General features: G+C 38.1%; 1 protein-coding gene across 4 annotated transcripts in view; it reads right to left on the minus strand.

The window, feature by feature from the left end:
• The window catches only part of ACO1 (aconitase 1), a 143,432-nt gene that overhangs the window by 13,195 nt on the left and 109,618 nt on the right, over window positions 1-20,619 (minus strand). For all 4 annotated transcript variants that reach the window (XM_036737792.1, XM_036737794.1, XM_036737793.1 and 1 more), the window contains 7 exons: window positions 17,808-17,943; window positions 16,775-16,859; window positions 13,748-13,904; window positions 12,895-13,019; window positions 11,658-11,762; window positions 9,691-9,833; window positions 4,686-4,833 (listed from right to left, as the gene is read on the minus strand). In XM_036737792.1, coding sequence (XP_036593687.1) covers window positions 4,686-4,833; window positions 9,691-9,833; window positions 11,658-11,762; window positions 12,895-13,019; window positions 13,748-13,904; window positions 16,775-16,859; window positions 17,808-17,943 — 899 coding nt within the window. The remainder of the gene's footprint in view (window positions 1-4,685; window positions 4,834-9,690; window positions 9,834-11,657; window positions 11,763-12,894; window positions 13,020-13,747; window positions 13,905-16,774; window positions 16,860-17,807; window positions 17,944-20,619) is intronic.

Consider the following 20,619-nt stretch of genomic DNA (forward strand, 5'->3'; position numbering starts at 1 on the left):
TGACATTCTTGCTCTGACGCTGCTGTAGTCGTTTAGTCACATCTGACTCTTCATGATCCTGTGGACAACAGCACACCAATAATGTCCATGGGGTTTTCTTGGCAAAGACAGTGGAGTGATTTGCCATTTCCCTCTTCAGTGGATTAAGGTAAACCTAGGTTTTTGCACTGGGTCACATAGCTGGTAAGTGTCTGAGACCATATTTTAACTCAGGCCTTCCTGACTTAAGATCCAGTGCTCTATCCACTGAGTCACCTCTAAATGAAACTAGAAGACATTTTAAAAGTTTACAGTTTGGCCAAGATGGTGGCTGGAAAGAAGGGTCTAGCGAGAGCTCCCCGCCGAGTCCCTCCAAAAACATATAAAAAATGGCTCTGAACCAATTCTAGAACTGCAAAACCCACAAAACAGCAGAGGGAAGCAGGGCTCCAGCCCAGGACAGCCTGGATGGTCTCTGGGTGAGGTCTATCCCACACGGAGCTGGGAGCTGGGAGCTGGGAGCTGGGAACGGAGTGGAGCAGAGCCCAGCCTCAGCGGCTTGGACCAACCAGACCAGGAGCCGGGTGGAGCAGGCCCTAGCGCCCTGAATCAGTGAGCTGCAGCAGTTACCAGATTTCTCAACCCACAAACACCAAAGACAGCGAAGAAGGTTAGTGGGAAAAGCTGCAGGAGTGGAAGGAGTTCGAGGTTCAGCTACCAGCCCCGGGGGCAGTGGAGGTGGGGCAGCTACAGCTGCAGTTGCTTCTGGCCCCAGGCCCACCTGGTGGGAGGAATTCAGTGGTGGATCAGAGCAGGAGTGCACAGCCTGTGGAAGATCTAAGCCCAGTCCGGGTTAGGGGTTCTTGGGGAAGGAGCAGTGCTGCTGTGGCAGAGCTGGCGCATCCCCCCACAACGTGGAACACAGAACTCTTTAGTCTACAAGCAGTCATACCCCACTGAAAAACTCAAGGGTCAAGTCAGTTGGTTGGGAATATGGCCAGGCAGTGAAAACTCACCCAGATTCAGTCTCAGACTTTGGGTTCTTTCTTTGGTGACAAAGAAGACCAAAACATACAGCCTAAAGAAGTCAACAAAGTCATAGAGCCTACACCAAAAGCCTCCAAAAAAAACATGAACTGGTCCCAGGCCATGGAAGAGCTCAAAAAGGATTTGGAAAAGCAAGTTAGAGAAGTAGAGGGAAAAACTGGGAAGAGAAATGAGAAGGATGTGAGAAAACCATGAAAAACAAGTCAATGACTTGCTAAAGGAGACCCAAAAAAATACTGAAAAATACACCGAAGAAAACAACACCTTAAAAAATAGACTAAGTCAAATGGCAAAAGAGCTCCAAAAAGCCAATGAGGAGAAGAATGCCTTGAAAGGCAGAGTTAGCCAAATGGAAAAGGAGGTCCAATGGACCACTGAAGAAAATACTACTTTAAAAATTAGATTGGAGCAAGTGGAAGCTAGTGACTTTATGAGAAATCAAGATATTATAAAACAGAACCAAAGGAAAGAAAAAATGGAAGACAATGCCAAATATCTCACTGGAAAAACCACTGACCTGGAAAATAGATTCAGGAGAGATAATTTAAAAATTATTGGACTACCTGAAAGCCATGATCAAAAAAAGAGCCTAGATATCATCTTTCAAGAAATTATTAAGGAGAACTGCCCTGATATTCTAGAGCCACCGGGCAAAATAGAAATTGAAAGAATCCATTGATCGCCTCCTCAAATAGATCCCAAAAAGAAATCTCCTAGGAATATTGTAGCCAAATTCCAGAGCTCCCAGATCAAGGAGAAAATACTGCAAGCAGCCAGAAAGAATCAATTTGAGTATTGTGGAAACCCAATCAGAATAACCTAAGATCTGGCAGCTTCTACATTAAGAGTTCGAAGGGCTTGGAATACAATATTCCGGAGGTCAATGGAGCTAGGATTAAAACCTAGAATCAACTACCCAGCAAAACTGAGTATCATGCTCCAAGGCAAAATATGGCTTTTCAATAAAATAGAGGACTTTCAAGCTTTCTCAGTGAAAAGACCAGAGCTGAATAGAAAATTTGACTTTCAAACACAAGAATCAAGAGAAGCATGAAAAGCTAATGAAGAAAAAGAACAAGAAAAAGAAATTGCAAGGGACTTACTAAAGTTGAACTGTTTTGTTAACATTCCTACACGGAAAGATGACGTGTATGATTCATGAGATGTCAGTATTAGGGTAGCTGAAGGGAATATGCATATACATATATATATGTGTGTATATATATATATATATATATGTACACATACATACACATATATATATATATAAAGACAGAGAGAGAGAGAGAGAGGACACAGGGTGAGTTGAAGATGAAGGGAAGATACCTAAAAGAAATAAAATCAAATTAAGGGATGAGAGAGGAATATATTGAGAGAGGGAGATAGGGAGAAAAAGAATGGGGTGGATTATCTCGCATAAAGGTGGCAAGAGGAAGCAATTCTGTGGAAGTAGGGGAGAGGGCAGGTGAGGGGGGAATGAGTGAATCTTGCTCTCATCAAATCTGGCCTGAGGAGGGAATACCATACATACTCAATTGAGTATCTTACCCCACAGGAAAGAAGAGGGAAGAAGATAAAAAAAAGGGGGGGATGATGGCGGGGAGGGCAGATGAGGGTGGAGGTAATCAAAAACAAACACTTTGGAAAGGGGACAGGGTCAAGGGAGAAAATTCAATAAAGGGGGATGGGTTGGGAAGGAGCAAAATATAGTTAGCCTTTCACAACATGAGTATTGTGGAAGGGTTATACATAATGATACACATGTGGCCTATGTTGAATTGCTTGACTTCTTGGGGGGGGTGGGTGGGAAGGGAAGAGGGGAGAGAATTTGGAACTCAAAGTTTTAAAAACAGATGCTCAAAAACAAAAAGTTTTTGCATGCAACTAGAAAATAAGATACACAGGCAATGGGGTGTAGAAATTTATCTTGGCTTACAAGAAAGGAAGGGAAAAGGGGATGGGAGGGGAGTGGGGTGACAGAAGGGAGGGCTGACTGGGGAACAGGGCAACCAGAATATATGCCATCTTAGGGTGGGGGGGAGGGTAGAAATGGGGAGAAAATTTGTAATTCAAACTCTTGTGAAAATCAATGCTGAAAACTAAATATGTTAAATAAATAAATTTAAAATAAAAAATAAAAAAAAATTTACAGTTCAACAAAAAGATGGTTCACAAATTCTCTTTGGAAGAGTGATATAGTAGGGAGGCAGTGTGGTACAGTGGTAAGAGCATTGTCTCTGGAGGCAGAAGATCTGGGTTCTAGTCCTAGCTTTGATGGTTACTACTTACATGAGTTCAGACAAATCAACTTAACCTATAGATGCCTCAGTTTTCCCCTCTACAAAACAATGGGACTGTTCCCTGCACTTGGCACACAGTTTGCACTTAATAAACGCTTCCCTATTCATTCATCTTCTATATTCTTTGTCTCCTAAATCAGTTTGTGAAATATCAAACTCCTTAGTTAGACAAAAAATAAAATGAAGGAGCTGCCTTCAAAAGCCTGAGGTCCCTCCCTAGCAGCTCTAGAACTATGAGGTCATGAACTGTTATTGTTGGTTTCATTTGGCACTAAAAGGCAACCAGAAAAGCCATTTCATGGGGACCACCTGGCCATCTTGCCTTGAAGTGTTCACAAAGAAGAAAAGCACATGGATCAGTTATTGTTTAGGTGCCAACTTCTGTTGCAGAGAACGATGTAGAAAAATTTTATGAAGAACTTGACAATATTCCACAGGCAAAGTCAAGTGCTATACATGTAGGAGTTTTGTAAATATGTTATTCATGACATATAGTGGGGGAACCTGTATTGGAAGCTCCCTGGCGAGGAAACTCCCTCTAACAATGATAGCTAACATTTATAGAGTATATTTCACAGTTGCACATGGTATTCTCATTTGATCCTCAAAACTTGTGAAGTAGGTGCTATTATTATCCCTATTTTAGAGATGAGGAAATAGGTTGAGAAAGATTAAGCAACTTGTGCAAGGTCACACACCTAGTAAGTGTCTAGGGCAAGATTCAAACTCAGGTCAACCTGACCCCAAGTCCAGAACTCTATATGTTATGTTTATTCATTCTTCATTTGTCAAAATTAAACCAAAAAGAAAATATCCATATAAGACAATAAGTATAACTGTATTATAGATATAGAACTGTAGGGGATCCTACAGAACATCTATCTAAGTCTAGGGATTCTTAACCTTGTCTGAGTCACAGACCCCTGCAGCAGTCTGGTGAAACCCATCAACCTCTTCCCAGAATAATGATTTTAGATGTATAAAATAAAATAGATAGTATTAAAAAACAAAACAAATTATATTGAAATACAGTTAACAAAATATTTTTAAAAATAAATGTAAAAAATTTACAAGATAATTTTGTTGTATATTTGAAAGGGATAGTGAATTATGCTTAGTAGATTTGCAGTTTCATGTACAATCATTTTTTATTGTACTTGTATTAATGTAAAAAAAAAAGGAAAAAAGCCAAATTCACAGACTCTAGGTTAAGAACCTCTGATCTAGTCCAAACCCCAGGTTTAGTATCTTGCCCAAATGTTGTCAGAGGTGAGTTTGGAAGGCAGGTCCTCTGAATGCTGACTATTGAGTATAGACTAAAATGCCCTATTTCAAGGCAGGAGGCAAGAGGATACTTACAGTTTCACCAGAAGGCAGATGTATGGTCTGTGGTGCTTGTTTATTCAAAAATTTGTTTAACAAGCGAATGTTGGCAAATGTTCCTCGAGCCATGACAGCATCATTGCCTCTTCGGGAACCATAGGAGTTGAACTCTCTGGGAGTCAAACTAATATTAAAACAAACAAACAAAAACCGAAAAATTGAGGGAGCTTATTTAACTGAAAGTGAGCAAAAGTTTCATTTAATATAAATTGAGGGAAAAAAGCAAATAACATTTAGTTATTCCTCTAAATTTATTTTGTTCACCACACTAGGGAAGACAATTTCAATTGTCTATTTACTCTGTAGGTAAAAATGAGATAAAGCTCAGAGAAGGAAAGAATGACCAGAGTAGACCACAATATTTTTCTAAGGCCAAAGAGTGATCCTACACAATTCTACTGGTAGTTCCCTGAAGGGAATTGTTATACAGAGGAGAGTGTATTGTGTGAACAGTCTCAGCTCTCAAACAGGACTAACTGAGGTACCTTAAAAGTAAATTCTCTTTGGCAGGGAGAATTTGTACCATAAGGAAGGGAAAAATGAGATTAGCGTATAAGCCGTAAATGAGGCATTGAGGCAGTGAGGAAAATTAGCACATGTTCACAAGCCAACATAAGATTTAGATTGTGGACAAGAAGTAAACTTAATAAAGAATGGAACCCAAAGTACTAATAATATACATCTTCAGCCTCTGGACTGACATTAGCTGTTTGGAGGCACTGACAAGAAAAGACTGGTGAAGATTTTAGGTTGACTTGAAAGATATCAAAAAAGGACTTCCGGGGGCAGAGCCAAGATGGCAGCTGCAAAGCAGGGACTACCACGAGCTCCCCGCCGAGTCCCTCCAAAAACCTATAAAAATGGCTCTGAACCAATTCTAGAACCGCCGAACCCACAAAACAGCAGAGGGAAGCATGGCTCCAGCCCAGGACAGCCTGGATGGTCTCTGGGTGAGGTCTATCCCACACGGAGCTGGGAGCTGGGAGCGGAGCAGAGCAGAGCCCAGCGTGAGCGGCTCGGACCAACCAGACCAGGAGTCGGGCGGAGCAGGCCCTAGCGCCCTGAATCAGTAAGCTGCGGCAGTTACCAGACTTCTCAACCCACAAACACCAAAGACAGCGAAGAAGGATAGTGGGAAAAGCTGCAGGAGTGGAAGGAGTTCGAGGTTCAGCTACCAGCCCTGGGGGCAGCGGAGGTGGGGCAGCGGAGGTGGGGCAGCTATAGCTGCAGTTGCTTCCGGCCCCAGGCCCACCTCGTGGGAGGAATTAAGTTGCGGATCAGAGCAGGAGTGCACAGACTGCTGAAGATTTAAGCCCAGTCTGGGTTGGGGGTTCTTGGGGAAGGAGCAGTGCTGCTGTGGCAGAGCTGGCACATCCCCTCCAAACGTGGAACATAGAACTCTTTAGTCTACAAGCAGTCATACCCCACTGAAAAATTCGAGGGTCAAGTTAGTTGGCTGGGAATATGGCCAGGCAGCGAAAACGCCCCCAGATTCAGCCTCAGACTTTGCATTCTTTCTTTGGTGACAAAGAAGACCAAAATATATAGACAGAAGTTAACAAAGTCAAAGAGCCTACAACAGAAACCTCCAAGAAACACATGAACTGGTCTCAGGCCATGGAAGAGCTCAAAAAGGATTTGGAAAAGCAAGTTAGAGAAGTAGAGGAAAAATTGGGATGAGAAATGAGAAGGATGTGAGAAAATCATGAAAAACAAGTCAATGACTTGCTAAAGGAGACCCAAAAAAATACTAAAAAATACACTGAAGAAAACAACACCTTAAAAAATAGACTAACTGAAATGGCAAAAGAGCTCCAAAAAGCCACTGAGGAGAAGAATGCCTTGAAAGGCAGAATTAGCCAAATGGAAAAGGAGGTCCAAAAGACCACTGAAGAAAATACTACCTTAAAAATTAGATTGGAGCCAGTGGAAGCTAGTGACTTTATGAGAAATCAAGATATTATAAAACAGAACCAAAGGAATGAAAAAATGGAAGAGAATGCCAAATATCTCACTGGAAAAACCACTGACCTGGAAAATAGATCCAGGAGAGAGAATTTAAAAATTATTGGACTACCTGAAAGCCATGATCAAAAAAAGAGCCTAGATATCATCTTTCAAGAAATTATCAAGGACAAGTGCCCTGATATTCTAGAGCCACAGGGCAAAATAGAAATTGAAAGAATCCATCAATCGCCTCCTCAAATAGATCCCAAAAAGAAATCTCCTAGGAATATTGTCGCCAAATTCCAGAGCTCCCAGGTCAAGGAGAAAATACTGCAAGCAGCCAGAAAGAATCAATTTGAGTATTGTGGAAACCCATCAGAATAACCCAAGATCTGGCAGCTTCTACATTAAGAGATCGAAGGGCTTGAAATACAATATTCCGGAGGTCAATGGAGCTAGGATTAAAACCTAGAATCAACTACCCAGCAAAACTGAGTATCATGCTCCAAGGCAAAATATGGACTTTCAAGCTTTCTCAGTGAAAAGACCAGAGCTGAATAGAAAATTTGACTTTCAAACACAAGAATCAAGAGAAGCATGAAAAGGTAAACAAGAAAGAGAAATCATAAGGGACTTACTAAAGTTGAACTGTTTTGTTTACATTCCTACATAGAAAGATGATGTGTATGATTCATGAGACCTCAATATCATAGTAGCTGAAAGGAATATGCCTATATATATGTTTATGCATATATATATATATATATAAGTGAATGTGCATGTATGTATATATGTATGTGTATATATATATATATGGAGAGAGAGAGAGAGAGCGAGCAGACACAGGGTGAGTTGAAGATGAAGGGAAGATACCTAAAAGAAATAAAATCAAATTAAGGGATGAGAGAGGAATATATTGAGAGAGGGAGATAGGGAGAGATAGAACGGGGTGGATTATCTCGCATAAAGGTGGCAAGAGGAAGCAGTTCTGTGGGAGGAGGGGAGAGGGCAGGTGAGGGGGGAATGAGTGAACCTTGCTCTCATCAGATTTGGCCTGAGGAGGGAATACCATACATACTCAATTGGGTATCTTACCCTACAGGAAAGAATAGGGAAGAAGATAAAAAAAAAGGGGGGGATGATGGAGGGGAGGGTAGGTGGGGGTGGAGGTAATCAAAAACAAACACTTTGGAAAGGGGACAGGGTCAAGGGAGAAAATTCAATAAAGGGGGATGGGTTGGGAAGGAGCAAAATATAGTTAGTCTTTCACAACATAAGTACTGTGGAAGGGTTATATATAATGATACACATGTGGCCTATGTTGAATTGCTTGACTTCTTAGGGAGGGTGGGTGGGAAGGGAAGAGGGGAGAAAATTTGGAACTCAAAGTTTTAAAAACAGATGTTCAAAAACAACAAAAAAAAAAGTTTTTGCATGCAACTAGAAAATAAGATACACAGGCAATGCGGTGTAGAAATTTATCTTACCCTACAAGAAAGGAAGGGAAAAGGGGATGGGAGGGGAGTGGGGTGACAGAAGGGAGGGCTGATTGGGGAACAGGGCAACCAGAATATATGTCATCTTGGAGTGGGGGGGAGGGTAGAAATGGGGAGAAAATTTGTAATTCAAACTCTTGTGAAAATCAATGCTGAAAACTAAATATTTTAAATAAATAAATTAAAAAATTTTAAATAAAATATTAGGAAAAAAAGATATCAAAAAAGCTACTTGCTAGCACACCTAGCCTTTCAGCTTCTTCAGAAATGTGGATACTCCATGTTGATGTGTGATTTGCCAAAATGACATCAGACTCTGGAATTTTGAAGATAAGCTCAAAAAGGTTTAAAATTCAGTTTACAATTACAAGTATTCCTTACTATGAAAGATCTATGCAATCAGGACAAAAAAACCCCAAAGCCCAAAAAACCAGAAGATGGCATATTAGTCAAGCAAATTGTGGACCCAAATAACTATTTCTGAAGATACTAGGAAGGATATGTCATATTAGCAGATGGTATATCTTATCTATTCTTTAAGGACTAGTTCAGGTGCTACTTCCCACCCTGAAACCTTCCTAAATTTATTAAACTATGGTTTTTTCTTTCTTTTATGAATTCATAGCATGTATTATCACTTAGCACCTAACCATGTATTGTCTTATGACATTTTTTTTTTTTGCCACAGCAAGTAATAGTTGGAGATACTTTTTTCTAGGTTATATCTACTGGTATGAGCTTAGATACAACTCTTAGCATATAGGATAAAGACTGATAAATGAAATCTACTGATGATTCTTCCCCCAATCTAATTTTAGTCAAGAGTTGTCACTTTCTTCCCTATAAAAACTTTTACTAGAGCTGATCAGAACATCTTTATAGTTATATATTTACCTTCTTTCCTTTGGTCATTTTTGTGGCAGAAATACAAAAACAACTAAAAAAACACCCAAAAGATGGGCAAGAAAAGAAGCAAGGGACCTGGTTTACACAAAAAAAAACCCGAATGAATAAAAATCTGAAGCACTGATAATATGATTTCCAATCTTGTTAATGGAGAGGGCAGAGAGAAATAGGGCAGGGAAGAGAACATACTCGGCAGTAGTGGCATGGTGGAACCCTAAGCTGGGCTTCCAATGCTAGATATATAACATGAAAAAGGAAGGAAATTTCTGCAGGGTGGTTCTGTTGTCTTTCCTTGGATAATTTCTGGGTAACATAAGCCAGTTTGGAAGGAATGAGGAATAGCATAGAGCAAAGTAAAAAGGAATTTAGTTCATTTGTTTCTAAGTGTCAGCATTAGTTACTCCTTAGTTGATAGGCTCACAGAATCATTGGATTTGAGAATTAAAAGAGACCAGGCAGTCAAAGAAAGAAGAGTTGATTTCTAAAGCACAAAGTTCTATGAACCAACAAGTAGGGGATTATCAATGCACTGTTAAATTCACTGAGAAGTAGCATGGTATCAACAAGGGAAATTCTCACCCTTATTTAACCTCTTTCTCCTTATGGGCCCTCGTTAGTTCAAACATACTTACCCTCTGTTGGTTAAGTATCGAGCAGCAGGACTGTTTCTTGCAATATTTCCAGCTGGAGAAATATGGTCAGTTGTTACTGAATCTCCCAAATTTAATAGGACATAGGCATCTACTATGGATTTAAGAGGTGGTATATCCAAAGTCTAGAAAAAAATAAAATCACCAAACATTGTGATAAAGGTTTTAGAACAAGTCATCATCAGTCACCAATAATAACAGATGTTACAACAACTACAATTTCCACCACTGCATCAAAGCACCAAGCACAATGTTCTGCTATTCTTTTTTTCCCCTAGTGGTTCTCATTAGAATACACACTAAAAAAATTACGTAAATGCTTAAATAAAACATTTGTATAGAGGGCACTTAGCCACTGGCTTTGCCAAAATGTGCACTTCCGAAAGCATTAGTAGGGGAAAGTAGGTCACAATTTTTAAAAAATTGAAGTTAGCATTCAGCAGAGCTCACGTACTCTTCTTTTGACTTAAGTATGTACTCTGTGCTAGGTAATATCCTAGGCACTGAAGATACAAACAAAGAAAGAAGTAGTCTCTGACTTAAAAAAAACTTACATATTATGGTGGTAAGGACCGCATGAACACACACATACACACAAACACACGTGTGTGTGTGTATGTGTATAAAAGTTAATTTTTGTAGGTGCAGGGAAAATTATAAGCAGCTGGTTTGGGAGGGAAGAGGACAAGCCTCAAGTAGAAGGTGGCATCTGAGATAAGCTTTGAAGGAAATTAGGAATTCAGGGAGGTAGATGTGAGGAGGAAGTACAAACTTGGCTGGATTGTAGTCTTTGTTACTGTATTCTTAGTATTTAGCAGAGTGCTTAGTATATGCTTGGAGCTTAATAAAAGCTTGTTGATTGAATAAGCCTGGAAAGATAAGTCTGACCTAGATTATGAAGGGCTTTAAATGTCATGCTCAAGAATTTACCTTTTATTTTAGAGGCAACAGGAACCACTGAAGATTCTCAAGCAGGTAAGTGACGTGGTTAGTGCTTTAACATTATTTTGGCAGTTATGTGTTATATGGATTAGACCCAGGAGAGAATGGAATTCAGAAGTGCAGTTAGGAAGGAGGCTGAGGCAACTGTCCAGATGAGAGGCAATGAGAGTCTTAATGAGGGTGATAGCTCTGTGAGTGGAGAGGAGAGGACAGATGTTTTGAAGATAGAATCAATGGACTTTGCATCTGATTGGATGTGGCAAGCCATCTCTGATTTAACAAGAGGTGAGGGGGTAATAAATTACATGAGTATAAACTTCTTAAACACAGGATCAGTGTCTAAATTTAACCTTTTATCCCAGTGTCTAGTAAGTACTCTGCATACAGTGCTTTATCAAGTGATTCCTACTAAATTTGCTCATTAGCCATGGAAAGAGCTTCCTTTCCTCATAAGTTTAAGTATGAAGGAGTATAATACTCCTCTTGAGATATGCTCCTGAAATTGTCCCTAAGCCTTTTGCTAAGTCTACAATCCAGGGGTGGGGAACCTTGGCCCTGAGGCCACATGTGGTCTTTTAGGTCCTTGGGTTCCACCTTTAGAGTCCAAGGTTTACAGAGAAATTCTTTTATTAAGGGACTCTACACAAAAGAAGTTAAAGATAGATAGATGCATGCAGACAAGGAAAAATGTTAACCTGTCAATCAATAAACATGTATTATATAACCAGGCACGATGCTAAGTGCTAAGGATAAAAATAAAGGCAAAAATATTGCCTGGCCACATGGAGTTTACTTCTAAAGAGAAAGACAATTCCAATATGCCAAGTATGAGTCCCATGGACTCCATTTTACTGCTTATATCTAAACTGTATTTCACTCTTGGTTAGTCCTAGCTACTGGCAAGTAGGCACAGATGTCAATGTGATATGCAGACAGAGTAGAGGTATTAAACCTAAGAAGAGTAGGTAGCAGAGGAAACTCTTGGAAGCATTTTTTTAAAGACGTACCAGGTTTTCAAAGAAGGGTGGAGATTTAATGTATGTAGACTTGGGGTTCCAGGAATATAGTTTATCTGATGGAGCATGTAAGGCATTCCAGCTTGCATTCACTGTCTAAATGAAGAAATGAAATAGATATAATCACATTCTACTGTTTTAGATCCTTGGAAGAAGGTTAACTGTACAAATATCAAACATGTAGTCAGACACAACTAGAGTTCAAAGAAGCTTGCTGATCTAGGTGTTCAAAGTAGAAAACAAAAATTAATTCTGTTTACAATAAGATCATTGATTTTTAACACAATATCATGATATTGCACTTTCTAAGCTATATGGGGAATAGGCTCAGGGAAATGTGATTTCATGGGGGTAGGGAGCTCTCAGAAGAGGAAACTCATCTACAAATACGTATCAGCCCTTTCTCTGTAACTTGCAATCTTAGACAATTGCCTGGGACACTGGGAGGTGAAGTGTTACTATGTGACACAGCCATTATGCATCAGAGGCAGGACTAGAACTCAGGTTTTCCTGGTTTCAAGGCCAGCTCTCTATCCACTTGACCATATTGCCTCTCTACACATGCAAATAATGATCCAGAGTCTCCCAATGCATAAACCACTTACTCGCAGCAGAGGACGGGAGATTCCAATACTTCCCAAAACTTCATCACATGGCCTTTCAGAACACTAAGCGACATTTTTCAAACAACAAATAGCTCAACTATACTAAGACCAATGGTTAATAAGCTGGAGCTAAAAGGCAAACTGGATTTTCTACACAAGCCATCCCAATTCCCAGTCTACTGGAAAAGCCAGGATCACTAGAATACGCCATTCTAAAATTTCAAAGTGCCATTTACTTGGGAGGCATACATCTTAATGCAACGCTAAGGAACTGGGTGGGGACATACACATGGAATAATTTAAGACCTACTTCATTATAACGTTACACATAAAATGTGCAGAAAAGCATTTATTACAAAGAGCTAGCTCTCCAAAAGCTCCTTTTCAACCCCTCCCACCAGCTCTCAGCCTAATATTTCTGTTTGCCAATTTGCTTACTTCTAGAAAGTCTATTTTAATATATTTAGATGTCTATTTCAAGTTAAGCTGGACAGCCTTTTCAAAATGCTAATGTAGCCAAATGGAAAAAAAAAAGTATTTCTTCCTATGAGCAAATGTCAATCCCAGGATTTGTAGAAGATAGTCAAAGGTTAGTTTCTTGGGGCAACTTTAGAAGGCTGTACCTCTATTTTCTCATAGACCTCCTTAAACATCCCAGGGATAACATATTGACGTTCCACAAGCTGAATCTCATCTCTAGTTGGCCATATGTCCTTCAGAAAGACCTTCTGACCCTTTGCATTTATTCCTGCAAGAAAAAAATAAGTTTATTAATGAGAAAACTCAATTAAATACTATTCTGCAAATTGTGTCTACTCAAAATACTTAAAGGAACTTTATCACAGGAATAGTGTATTTAGAAATCATAATTTAAAGTACCTATTATGATATCCTGAACTCTAAGTGAAAAAAAAGGGTTGCTTTCCTTTTATTTTCAAAAGGGAAATTACCCTCTCTTCAATGACTTAAGAAAATGGAATGCTTCAAGGCTTTGCTTAAATAAATGAGTTCATATGTGTATTACTGAGAAACTAAACACTCTGATTTTACCCTGCCACTACTTCAACCTTTCCATATTTTACCCACTTGCAAGTTAATATTACTTTCCTTTCAAGATATTAGCAGTGCTGAGACAGTCAGTGAAATGCATATTCGGAGTATAGATATGTGCACTGGATGCCTCATGCTGCCCTGAAACAGGGGAGGATGCAAAAAAGTGGTATATTCTCTTTGTCCTTTAAGAAATTTCCCCCAGTTTTACATCAGTTAACCAACTATAGAGCACTATAAAGCAGCAAGAAATCAAATATAAAATATTAATATATACCAATTCAGAAAGAGGAGAGATAATTGCATAGTGGTGTTGGTATAGAAAGTTATCACTGGGAAAGTGAGTTTGGGAATGGAAGAGAAAAATTTTTCAGTAGAGTGCAAACACAAGTTATGATAATAAATTCTGTAACTTGAGCTTCTTACCCAGTGGCTCTTTCTCAAAGTCAATCCTGATGGTCCCAGCAATTGCATATGCTATTACTAACGGAGGAGAAGCTAGATAATTAGCACGGGTGTTGGGATGGACACGACCCTCAAAATTCCTATTTCCAGAGAGTACACCCACTGCAACAAGATCTCCCTGTGCAAAGATAATGAAAGAAAAATCATTTGAAGAAAAAGGAAGTCCATTTTTAAAAGCTTTTCTGGGTTTGGAGTGACTTCTTGAATAGCCTCTAGTCCACCATTTCACAACAACACAGAAGAAAGAATAAACCCTACAAAAGGAGTTGCCTTAGGCAGGAAGTTTTTCTAGATCTCCCCAGAGGCTAGTGCAGTTACCTTATCCAAACCCAAAAGAAAACCTAACTAGTATTTATTTTGCATTTATCTTGATATGTATATGTTATCTCTCTCTACCCCTAGAAGAATGTAAGCGCCTCAAGAGGCACAATTGTTTCATTTTTGTTTCTGTATCTCTAGTACCTGCCACAGAGCAGACTTTTAAGAATTTCCTGGAGCCAATAAAATCAGGACATTTTCTTTCTCTAGCCCACTTATTCCCTTTTCATATTCTACCATATCCAACCCTTCTCATACTGCCCACACAACTTCCAGCATGCATTTTTGTCCTTCAAACTACAAACCTATCTTGAGCTTTAGTTTAAGTATTTATAAGTGTAATATTAATTAAAATAGGACTTTTTTTTTTTACTGTTTTGTCTTTTGGAGCACTTATTTAATCAAGTGCCCTTGATGAGTCTGGCCTTTGTTTCTTTGATTAAATTAGGAGTCTTTGATGACCTCCTAGCCTCAAGGGAGAGGCTGGTTTGCTTGGATTTGAATGACATGTTTGTGACACCAGAGGTTTTTAGGTCACGTGGGTTTGAGTCACGCATTGTGATGCCCTTTGACCCTGAACAAGATATATAAACCCAGAGGTTGGCGTTCTCCCTTGGGGCTCTCAGTCACCAGAAGAGTGGCATGGGACTCTGGGCAGCCGTTTTAAGAGCCTCCCAGCTTGTAAACCCAGATGTTGATGCTTTCCTGGTTACTATGAATTGTGACTTGAATCAGACAAGGTCTGTCTGTTGATGTTTGTAATTTTTGTTTCTATTTGTTCTGAAGTTCAGTGTCCTGGCTTTTCCTTCTGAATTAAGCGAATGATATTTGTACGCTGGATTAAAGTGAGATTGTTACCCCTTAAAGTTACTTTCCTTAGTAAAGCAGATCAAAAGAATACGTGTTAGTGGCCTTCTGTGTGCTGGTTGTTGTTGGTTTTACACAGCCACAGTAGCTGCTAGCCAGATTGTTGCTACCATGAGTTATGAAAAGATTGAGCCAAATTGGTGGGTTGTCAGAAGTAATTTTTTGGTCACTATTTCCAAAGCTGTAAAAATGTGTAAAAGAGAATCGAGTGGAAGGTCGGATCTATCTAAAATAATTAAAGTTCATGTTCCTGAGAAGCAATGTTTTCATAATAGTGTGCTGGATTTGGAATCAGGAAAGTCTAGGTTCAAATCTGACTTGCCACTTACTAGCTGTGTGACTGTGGGCAAGTCACCTAACCTAGGTTTCCTCCCTAACACTCAGGTTCTTCATTGGTAAAACAGGGAAAATAACTGTCTTAATACCTCCCAGGATTATTGTGAGGCTCAAACGAAATAATGATTGCAAAGGGTTTTGTAAACTTTAATGTACTACGTCACTTATTCTGTAAGAGAAATTGTTCATGATCAATATTTTATAGTCCAACATAGTATTTCTCCAATCTGTAAATCACAACTGTAACTAAAACAAGCCCATATCTGATGTAACTTCATTTTCATGAGATTAAATTGCCATTGATCTCATTTTTCACTAGTGACCTAATTATAAATCTAATGTCGTTTCCCTGGATAAGTCCTGGAACCCATTATAATTGTCCATTCACCATTAGGTAGGTAAAGGACAGGCATTTTTCCTCTAAGTTCAACAATAGATTGGTTGGTGAGGAGATCCACATCCAATTACTAAGAATAAGAATAGCAAAACCAATTTTGGTTTTAAATTAACCTCTTTGTGAACCAGTAGAAAATTTTAAAAATCCATTTAAACATAAACTTGTAGTTTGCCAGAGTTGTATGTGACCTTAGGCATCATCTAGTTCATCACCTTTGTTTTACAGATGAGTAAATTGAGAAGTTAAATAACTTTGCCTAAAATCAATAGTTACTTGGTTACAGAACCAGAATTTTAACCTTTGACCTAAGATCTCAAATTCTTGTCAAGTGCATTTTCTAGTAACCATGGAGTTCCTTAAGTAGTTAGCTTCCTGAGGGGAAGGACACTTTTAACAATTTTTCCTCTCTACTTCATAGCATCATGATTAAATGGTGAGCAATAGAAGGGTTTGCGAAGCTCCAAATCATCAGACGAAAGAAAATAAATAAGATCCAAGGCAATCTAAGGCAACCCAAACAAAACAGCATTTGCTGAATGATGGTGAGGAATTCAATCAAGACTTTGGTTGAGTGGAGAATGCACCATGTATTATATAAGGGAAATTAAAAGATTTTTTTAGACAGATCAGGGAAGAAATTAGGAATGTTCTTCTTCCAGCAAAGAAGTCAAACAAGGCTTTACATTTATAACCAAGTGCTTATTAGCAGCAGAGGATCTTTTACCAATTATTTTTTTCAGTCTCTGTCAGGGAGAAAGGTTAACGTTGGGTTGGACCAGACCCCTGGATTCAATCTTGCTTTGCGTGTAACAGAACAGAAGGGGAGACACTTAAGCTATTTAGATTTATTATACTCTTTTAGGGGCTTCCTTCCTGTACTTATTCCTTTAATTCCTGTTTCTAAATGGCTATTTTCCATTCAAATAGTAACAGTCTACTCTGGACTGTTTGTATGCATTTTAAAGAATATTTCATATAAAGCAAGCAGTTCTATCTGTGAGATAGATGTTTGGACTTGATGGCCTCTGAAATATGACTGAGTGTATGAGCTTGAGCCTCTCTATAATTACCTGTGTAATTGCTTCCACCACTGGCTCAGGCAGGGGCCCACTGTTACCAATGCAGGTCATACAGCCATACCCCACAATGTCAAACCTAGGTGTCAGGAAAATTAAGACGTAAGTAAACATGAAAAATTTAAGTAAACATGAAACCTGCTGTTTATAATAGGACCTAGTCCTATAAATGCCATACCTGATAAGTAAATGCATATTTTATTTCTTTCAATAAACAGAGAGATGCTAATGAATAAACTGATAAAATACACAGAATATTTTTAAATGATAAAAGAGGTCACAGGCAAATAAAAACATTTGATCTATATTTTCTTTAAAAATGAAAAGCTAATAGTAAACCGGCAGCTAATATAGAATGCTGGACCTGGGAGTCATGAAGACCTGAATTCAAATCCTTTTTTAAACACTTACCAGTGTGTGACCCTGAATATCACCTAACTTTTTAGTCTTTGTTTCCTCATCTTTAAAATGATGATGATGACATTTATATAGCAGTTACTTTGTGCCAGATAGTATGCTAAGAGCTTTATAATTCTTATCTTATTTATCCTCATGACAATACCCCCATTTTACATATGACAAAATGGAGAGCAAACAGGATCACACACCTAGCAAGCATCTGAGGCCACATTCGAACTCAGATCTTCCTGACTCTAAGAACAGTGTTCTATACATTGTGCCACCTAGCTGTGAATATGAGGATAATGATAGCACTTTCACAGAGAACTGTTATGAGGATTTAATGATACTCATATGTAAAGCATTTTAGAAACACAGTTATATATGTTGGTGATTAGATATTAAATGGAAAATTTATTTGCTACTACGGTAGATGAAGTTGAGATTGGTTTTTTTTATTATTAAGATTTGTTGAATAAACAACTATGAGGATGAGGAATTTTACAGTATGTTCCACCAAGGAAAATTCTGTCTCAAGGTGATACTATAAGCTGTATTTATGGGAAAGGTAAAAGAATAGTGACCATACATCAAAAGCAGTGAGGATACCAACAAAAACTTCTCTTACCCAAGCTTAGACAGAAAAGGCATAACTCCACTTTCCCTTAGATAATAGGTGACTACCCCACTTCCAGGGGATAAACTAGTTTTAATGTAAGGTTTCACATCGAGACCAGCTTCAACAGCTTTCTTTGCTAATAATCCTGTGAACAGTAAAACAGAGAGGTTCATGGCTTCCTGATTCATCTCATAAAGATAGGTTTCTCATCCTACTGAAGCATCTCTGACAGGACAATTTCTCCAACATTTTTTCACTGAGGCCTTTCTGTTTTTTTAAACACCACAGTAATTTCCAAATATATATCTCCCTTTTCCCCCCGGGAATCATCTTTTGTGACGAAGATTTTAAAAAAGGAGGGAAACTATTCAGGAAAATCAACATACAATCTGATGGAGTGGAGGTGCAAAAATTTTCTCAACTCTTCCTTACTTACTAGCTAGGTTATTATCATTACATATTAACATTTTTATTTGACAGTGTCTACCTTGACATTATTCTTCCCATTTACATTGTATTCACTATTTGTATTGTTTTTCTGGTTCTGCTTCTTTCTACATCAATTCATATAAAACGTTCCCATCAATTCATCATAGTCCACTAATTTGTATATTACTATCTAGTCATTCCCTAATCAATAGGTACCTTCCTCTCCCCCACTCCATTTCTTTGCTGCCACAAAAAGTGTTTCTATGAATACATACACAAGTATATTTCTGTCTTTGACTTCCTTTAGGATATATGCTTAGCACTAGGGATCTTTGATTCAAATGGTGTAGACATTCTGGTTACATTTTTAAATAAAATTCCAAATTGCTTTCCAAAATGGTTGGACCAATTTGCAGCAGCACCAACAGTGTATTTCTATTTTCCCTTACCCACTACAACATAAACTATTTCCATCTTTTGTCATCTTTTTCAGGTTTTCTAGCTGTGAGGAGAAACTTTGAAATTCCTTTGATTTGGAACAATCTATCATATGCTTGAATTGAACATATGAAGTGAAGCTAATGGTTCATAATTTTTTTGAGAACTTTTATAGTTTCTAATCACTTATCTATTTGGAAATGGCTTTGGGCTTTATACATTTGTAGTAATCATCACATCTTGCATATCAGATCCTATCAGAAATATATGATACAAAGACTTTTCCCCATTACATACTTTTCTTTTTTATCCTAGCTGCACTGATTTTATTTGCGCAAAAGCTTTCAATTTCATGTAATTTAATTTTTTTAATTAACTTTCATTTAGTTAAGAATTCTCTCCTTAGCCATGGTTGAAACAAATATTCCTATACATTTTCCTCTTTTTAAATGTTCTGACATTGGTATTGATTACCAAAATGCATTATTAGCTTACCAACCCACAGGCAAATTTGCACAGAATTAACTTTGAATTATTTATATCAATAGGATAGAGGTATTACCTTCACAATATCTATTCCAAAGTGATATTGTGCTTTAATAATTAACGGTTATGTAGGAGAATTTGTGGTTCATGAAGACCCAGATCATCAAAAGACTGAACTAATTTGTATACCATGGGCACCAAACGAGGTCATACAGAGACTCATTTTATTGTCATGTTTTGTTTTATTGTAGGTATGAGTAAATACATAGCAGAAAGAATTAGTTTTTAAAAGTACGCAGCTGTTTAGCTACAATTTACTTTTTTTTTTTTTACAGGGCAGGGGAGAAACAGCATGGCACAATGGATAGAACCTAGGACAACCTAGGATCAAGTCCCACACATAATGGCCATGTAACTCCGGGCAAGTCACACAACTTCCTAGTGCTCTAGCTATCTCTCTAAGAGTATAAGTTACAAAGAAGATGCCAACCTGCACTGGTAGAGGTAGTTTCCTCATTTGAGCATTCCCTACGCTGATATAATTGTAGGTCCAATATCTATTCCTACACTTAATTTTATCTTTTGCTTTTATTTAGAGATTAAACTGAAGAGAGTAAAATATATAATATTTTGGCATAATTTCTTTCTTCCAAAACAGTGACTTTTTATGGACACTAGAATTAGAACTAGAATGAAGATTCCCAAATCTGACAGATGTTCACCTAAATGCAAATATTATTTTTATTATCATCATTACCCTTTTTTTTAGGTAACTGGGATTAAGTGACTTGCCCAAGGTCACACTAGTGTTTGAGGTCAAATTTGAACTCAAGTCCTCTTAACTCCAGGGCTGGTGCTTTATCTACTGCATCACCTACTTGCCCACTACTAATTATTAACATAAATTTTTCATTGTGTTTGTGTGACTTATACAAGCATATGGACTAAGAAGAATGGAGCCAGGTTTATGCCAAGAATGAGGTGTGATTTGCAAAAAGTATTAAAGATAATTTTTAAAAAGGCTTTTAAAGCTATGTTTCAACAAAAAGAAGAATGAGGAAAGCATAGGTGATCTTTTTGGGGTGAATGATGTTAATGGAAATAAATAAAATTACATAATGCTTTTTTGCTCCCATCTTCATTACCAAAGAAAATAATCCTGAGACTAGAAATGACCGAACAAACAGAATGATAGAGTAAATGGAACAAATAGAAGCGAAGAGATAGAAGACATTGACTAGCAACTCAAAATGAATTCAAGTCTCTTGGCCTGGAAGAATTACAAACCAGAGTGTTAAAAGAATCTGTAGACATGATAGATGAATAATTTTGATAATCTAAAGATTCATGCAGGAAAAAGTGCTAAACACTTGGGAAGAGGAAATTCCTTTCAATTAAAAAAAAAGCTGAACACGATAGCCTCTGAAGTCCCTTCTAGCTTTAAATCTATGATGTAATGAACTCCATT

Source organism: Trichosurus vulpecula, chromosome 9 (assembly GCF_011100635.1).
Source record: "Trichosurus vulpecula isolate mTriVul1 chromosome 9, mTriVul1.pri, whole genome shotgun sequence".
NCBI lineage: Eukaryota > Metazoa > Chordata > Mammalia > Diprotodontia > Phalangeridae > Trichosurus > Trichosurus vulpecula.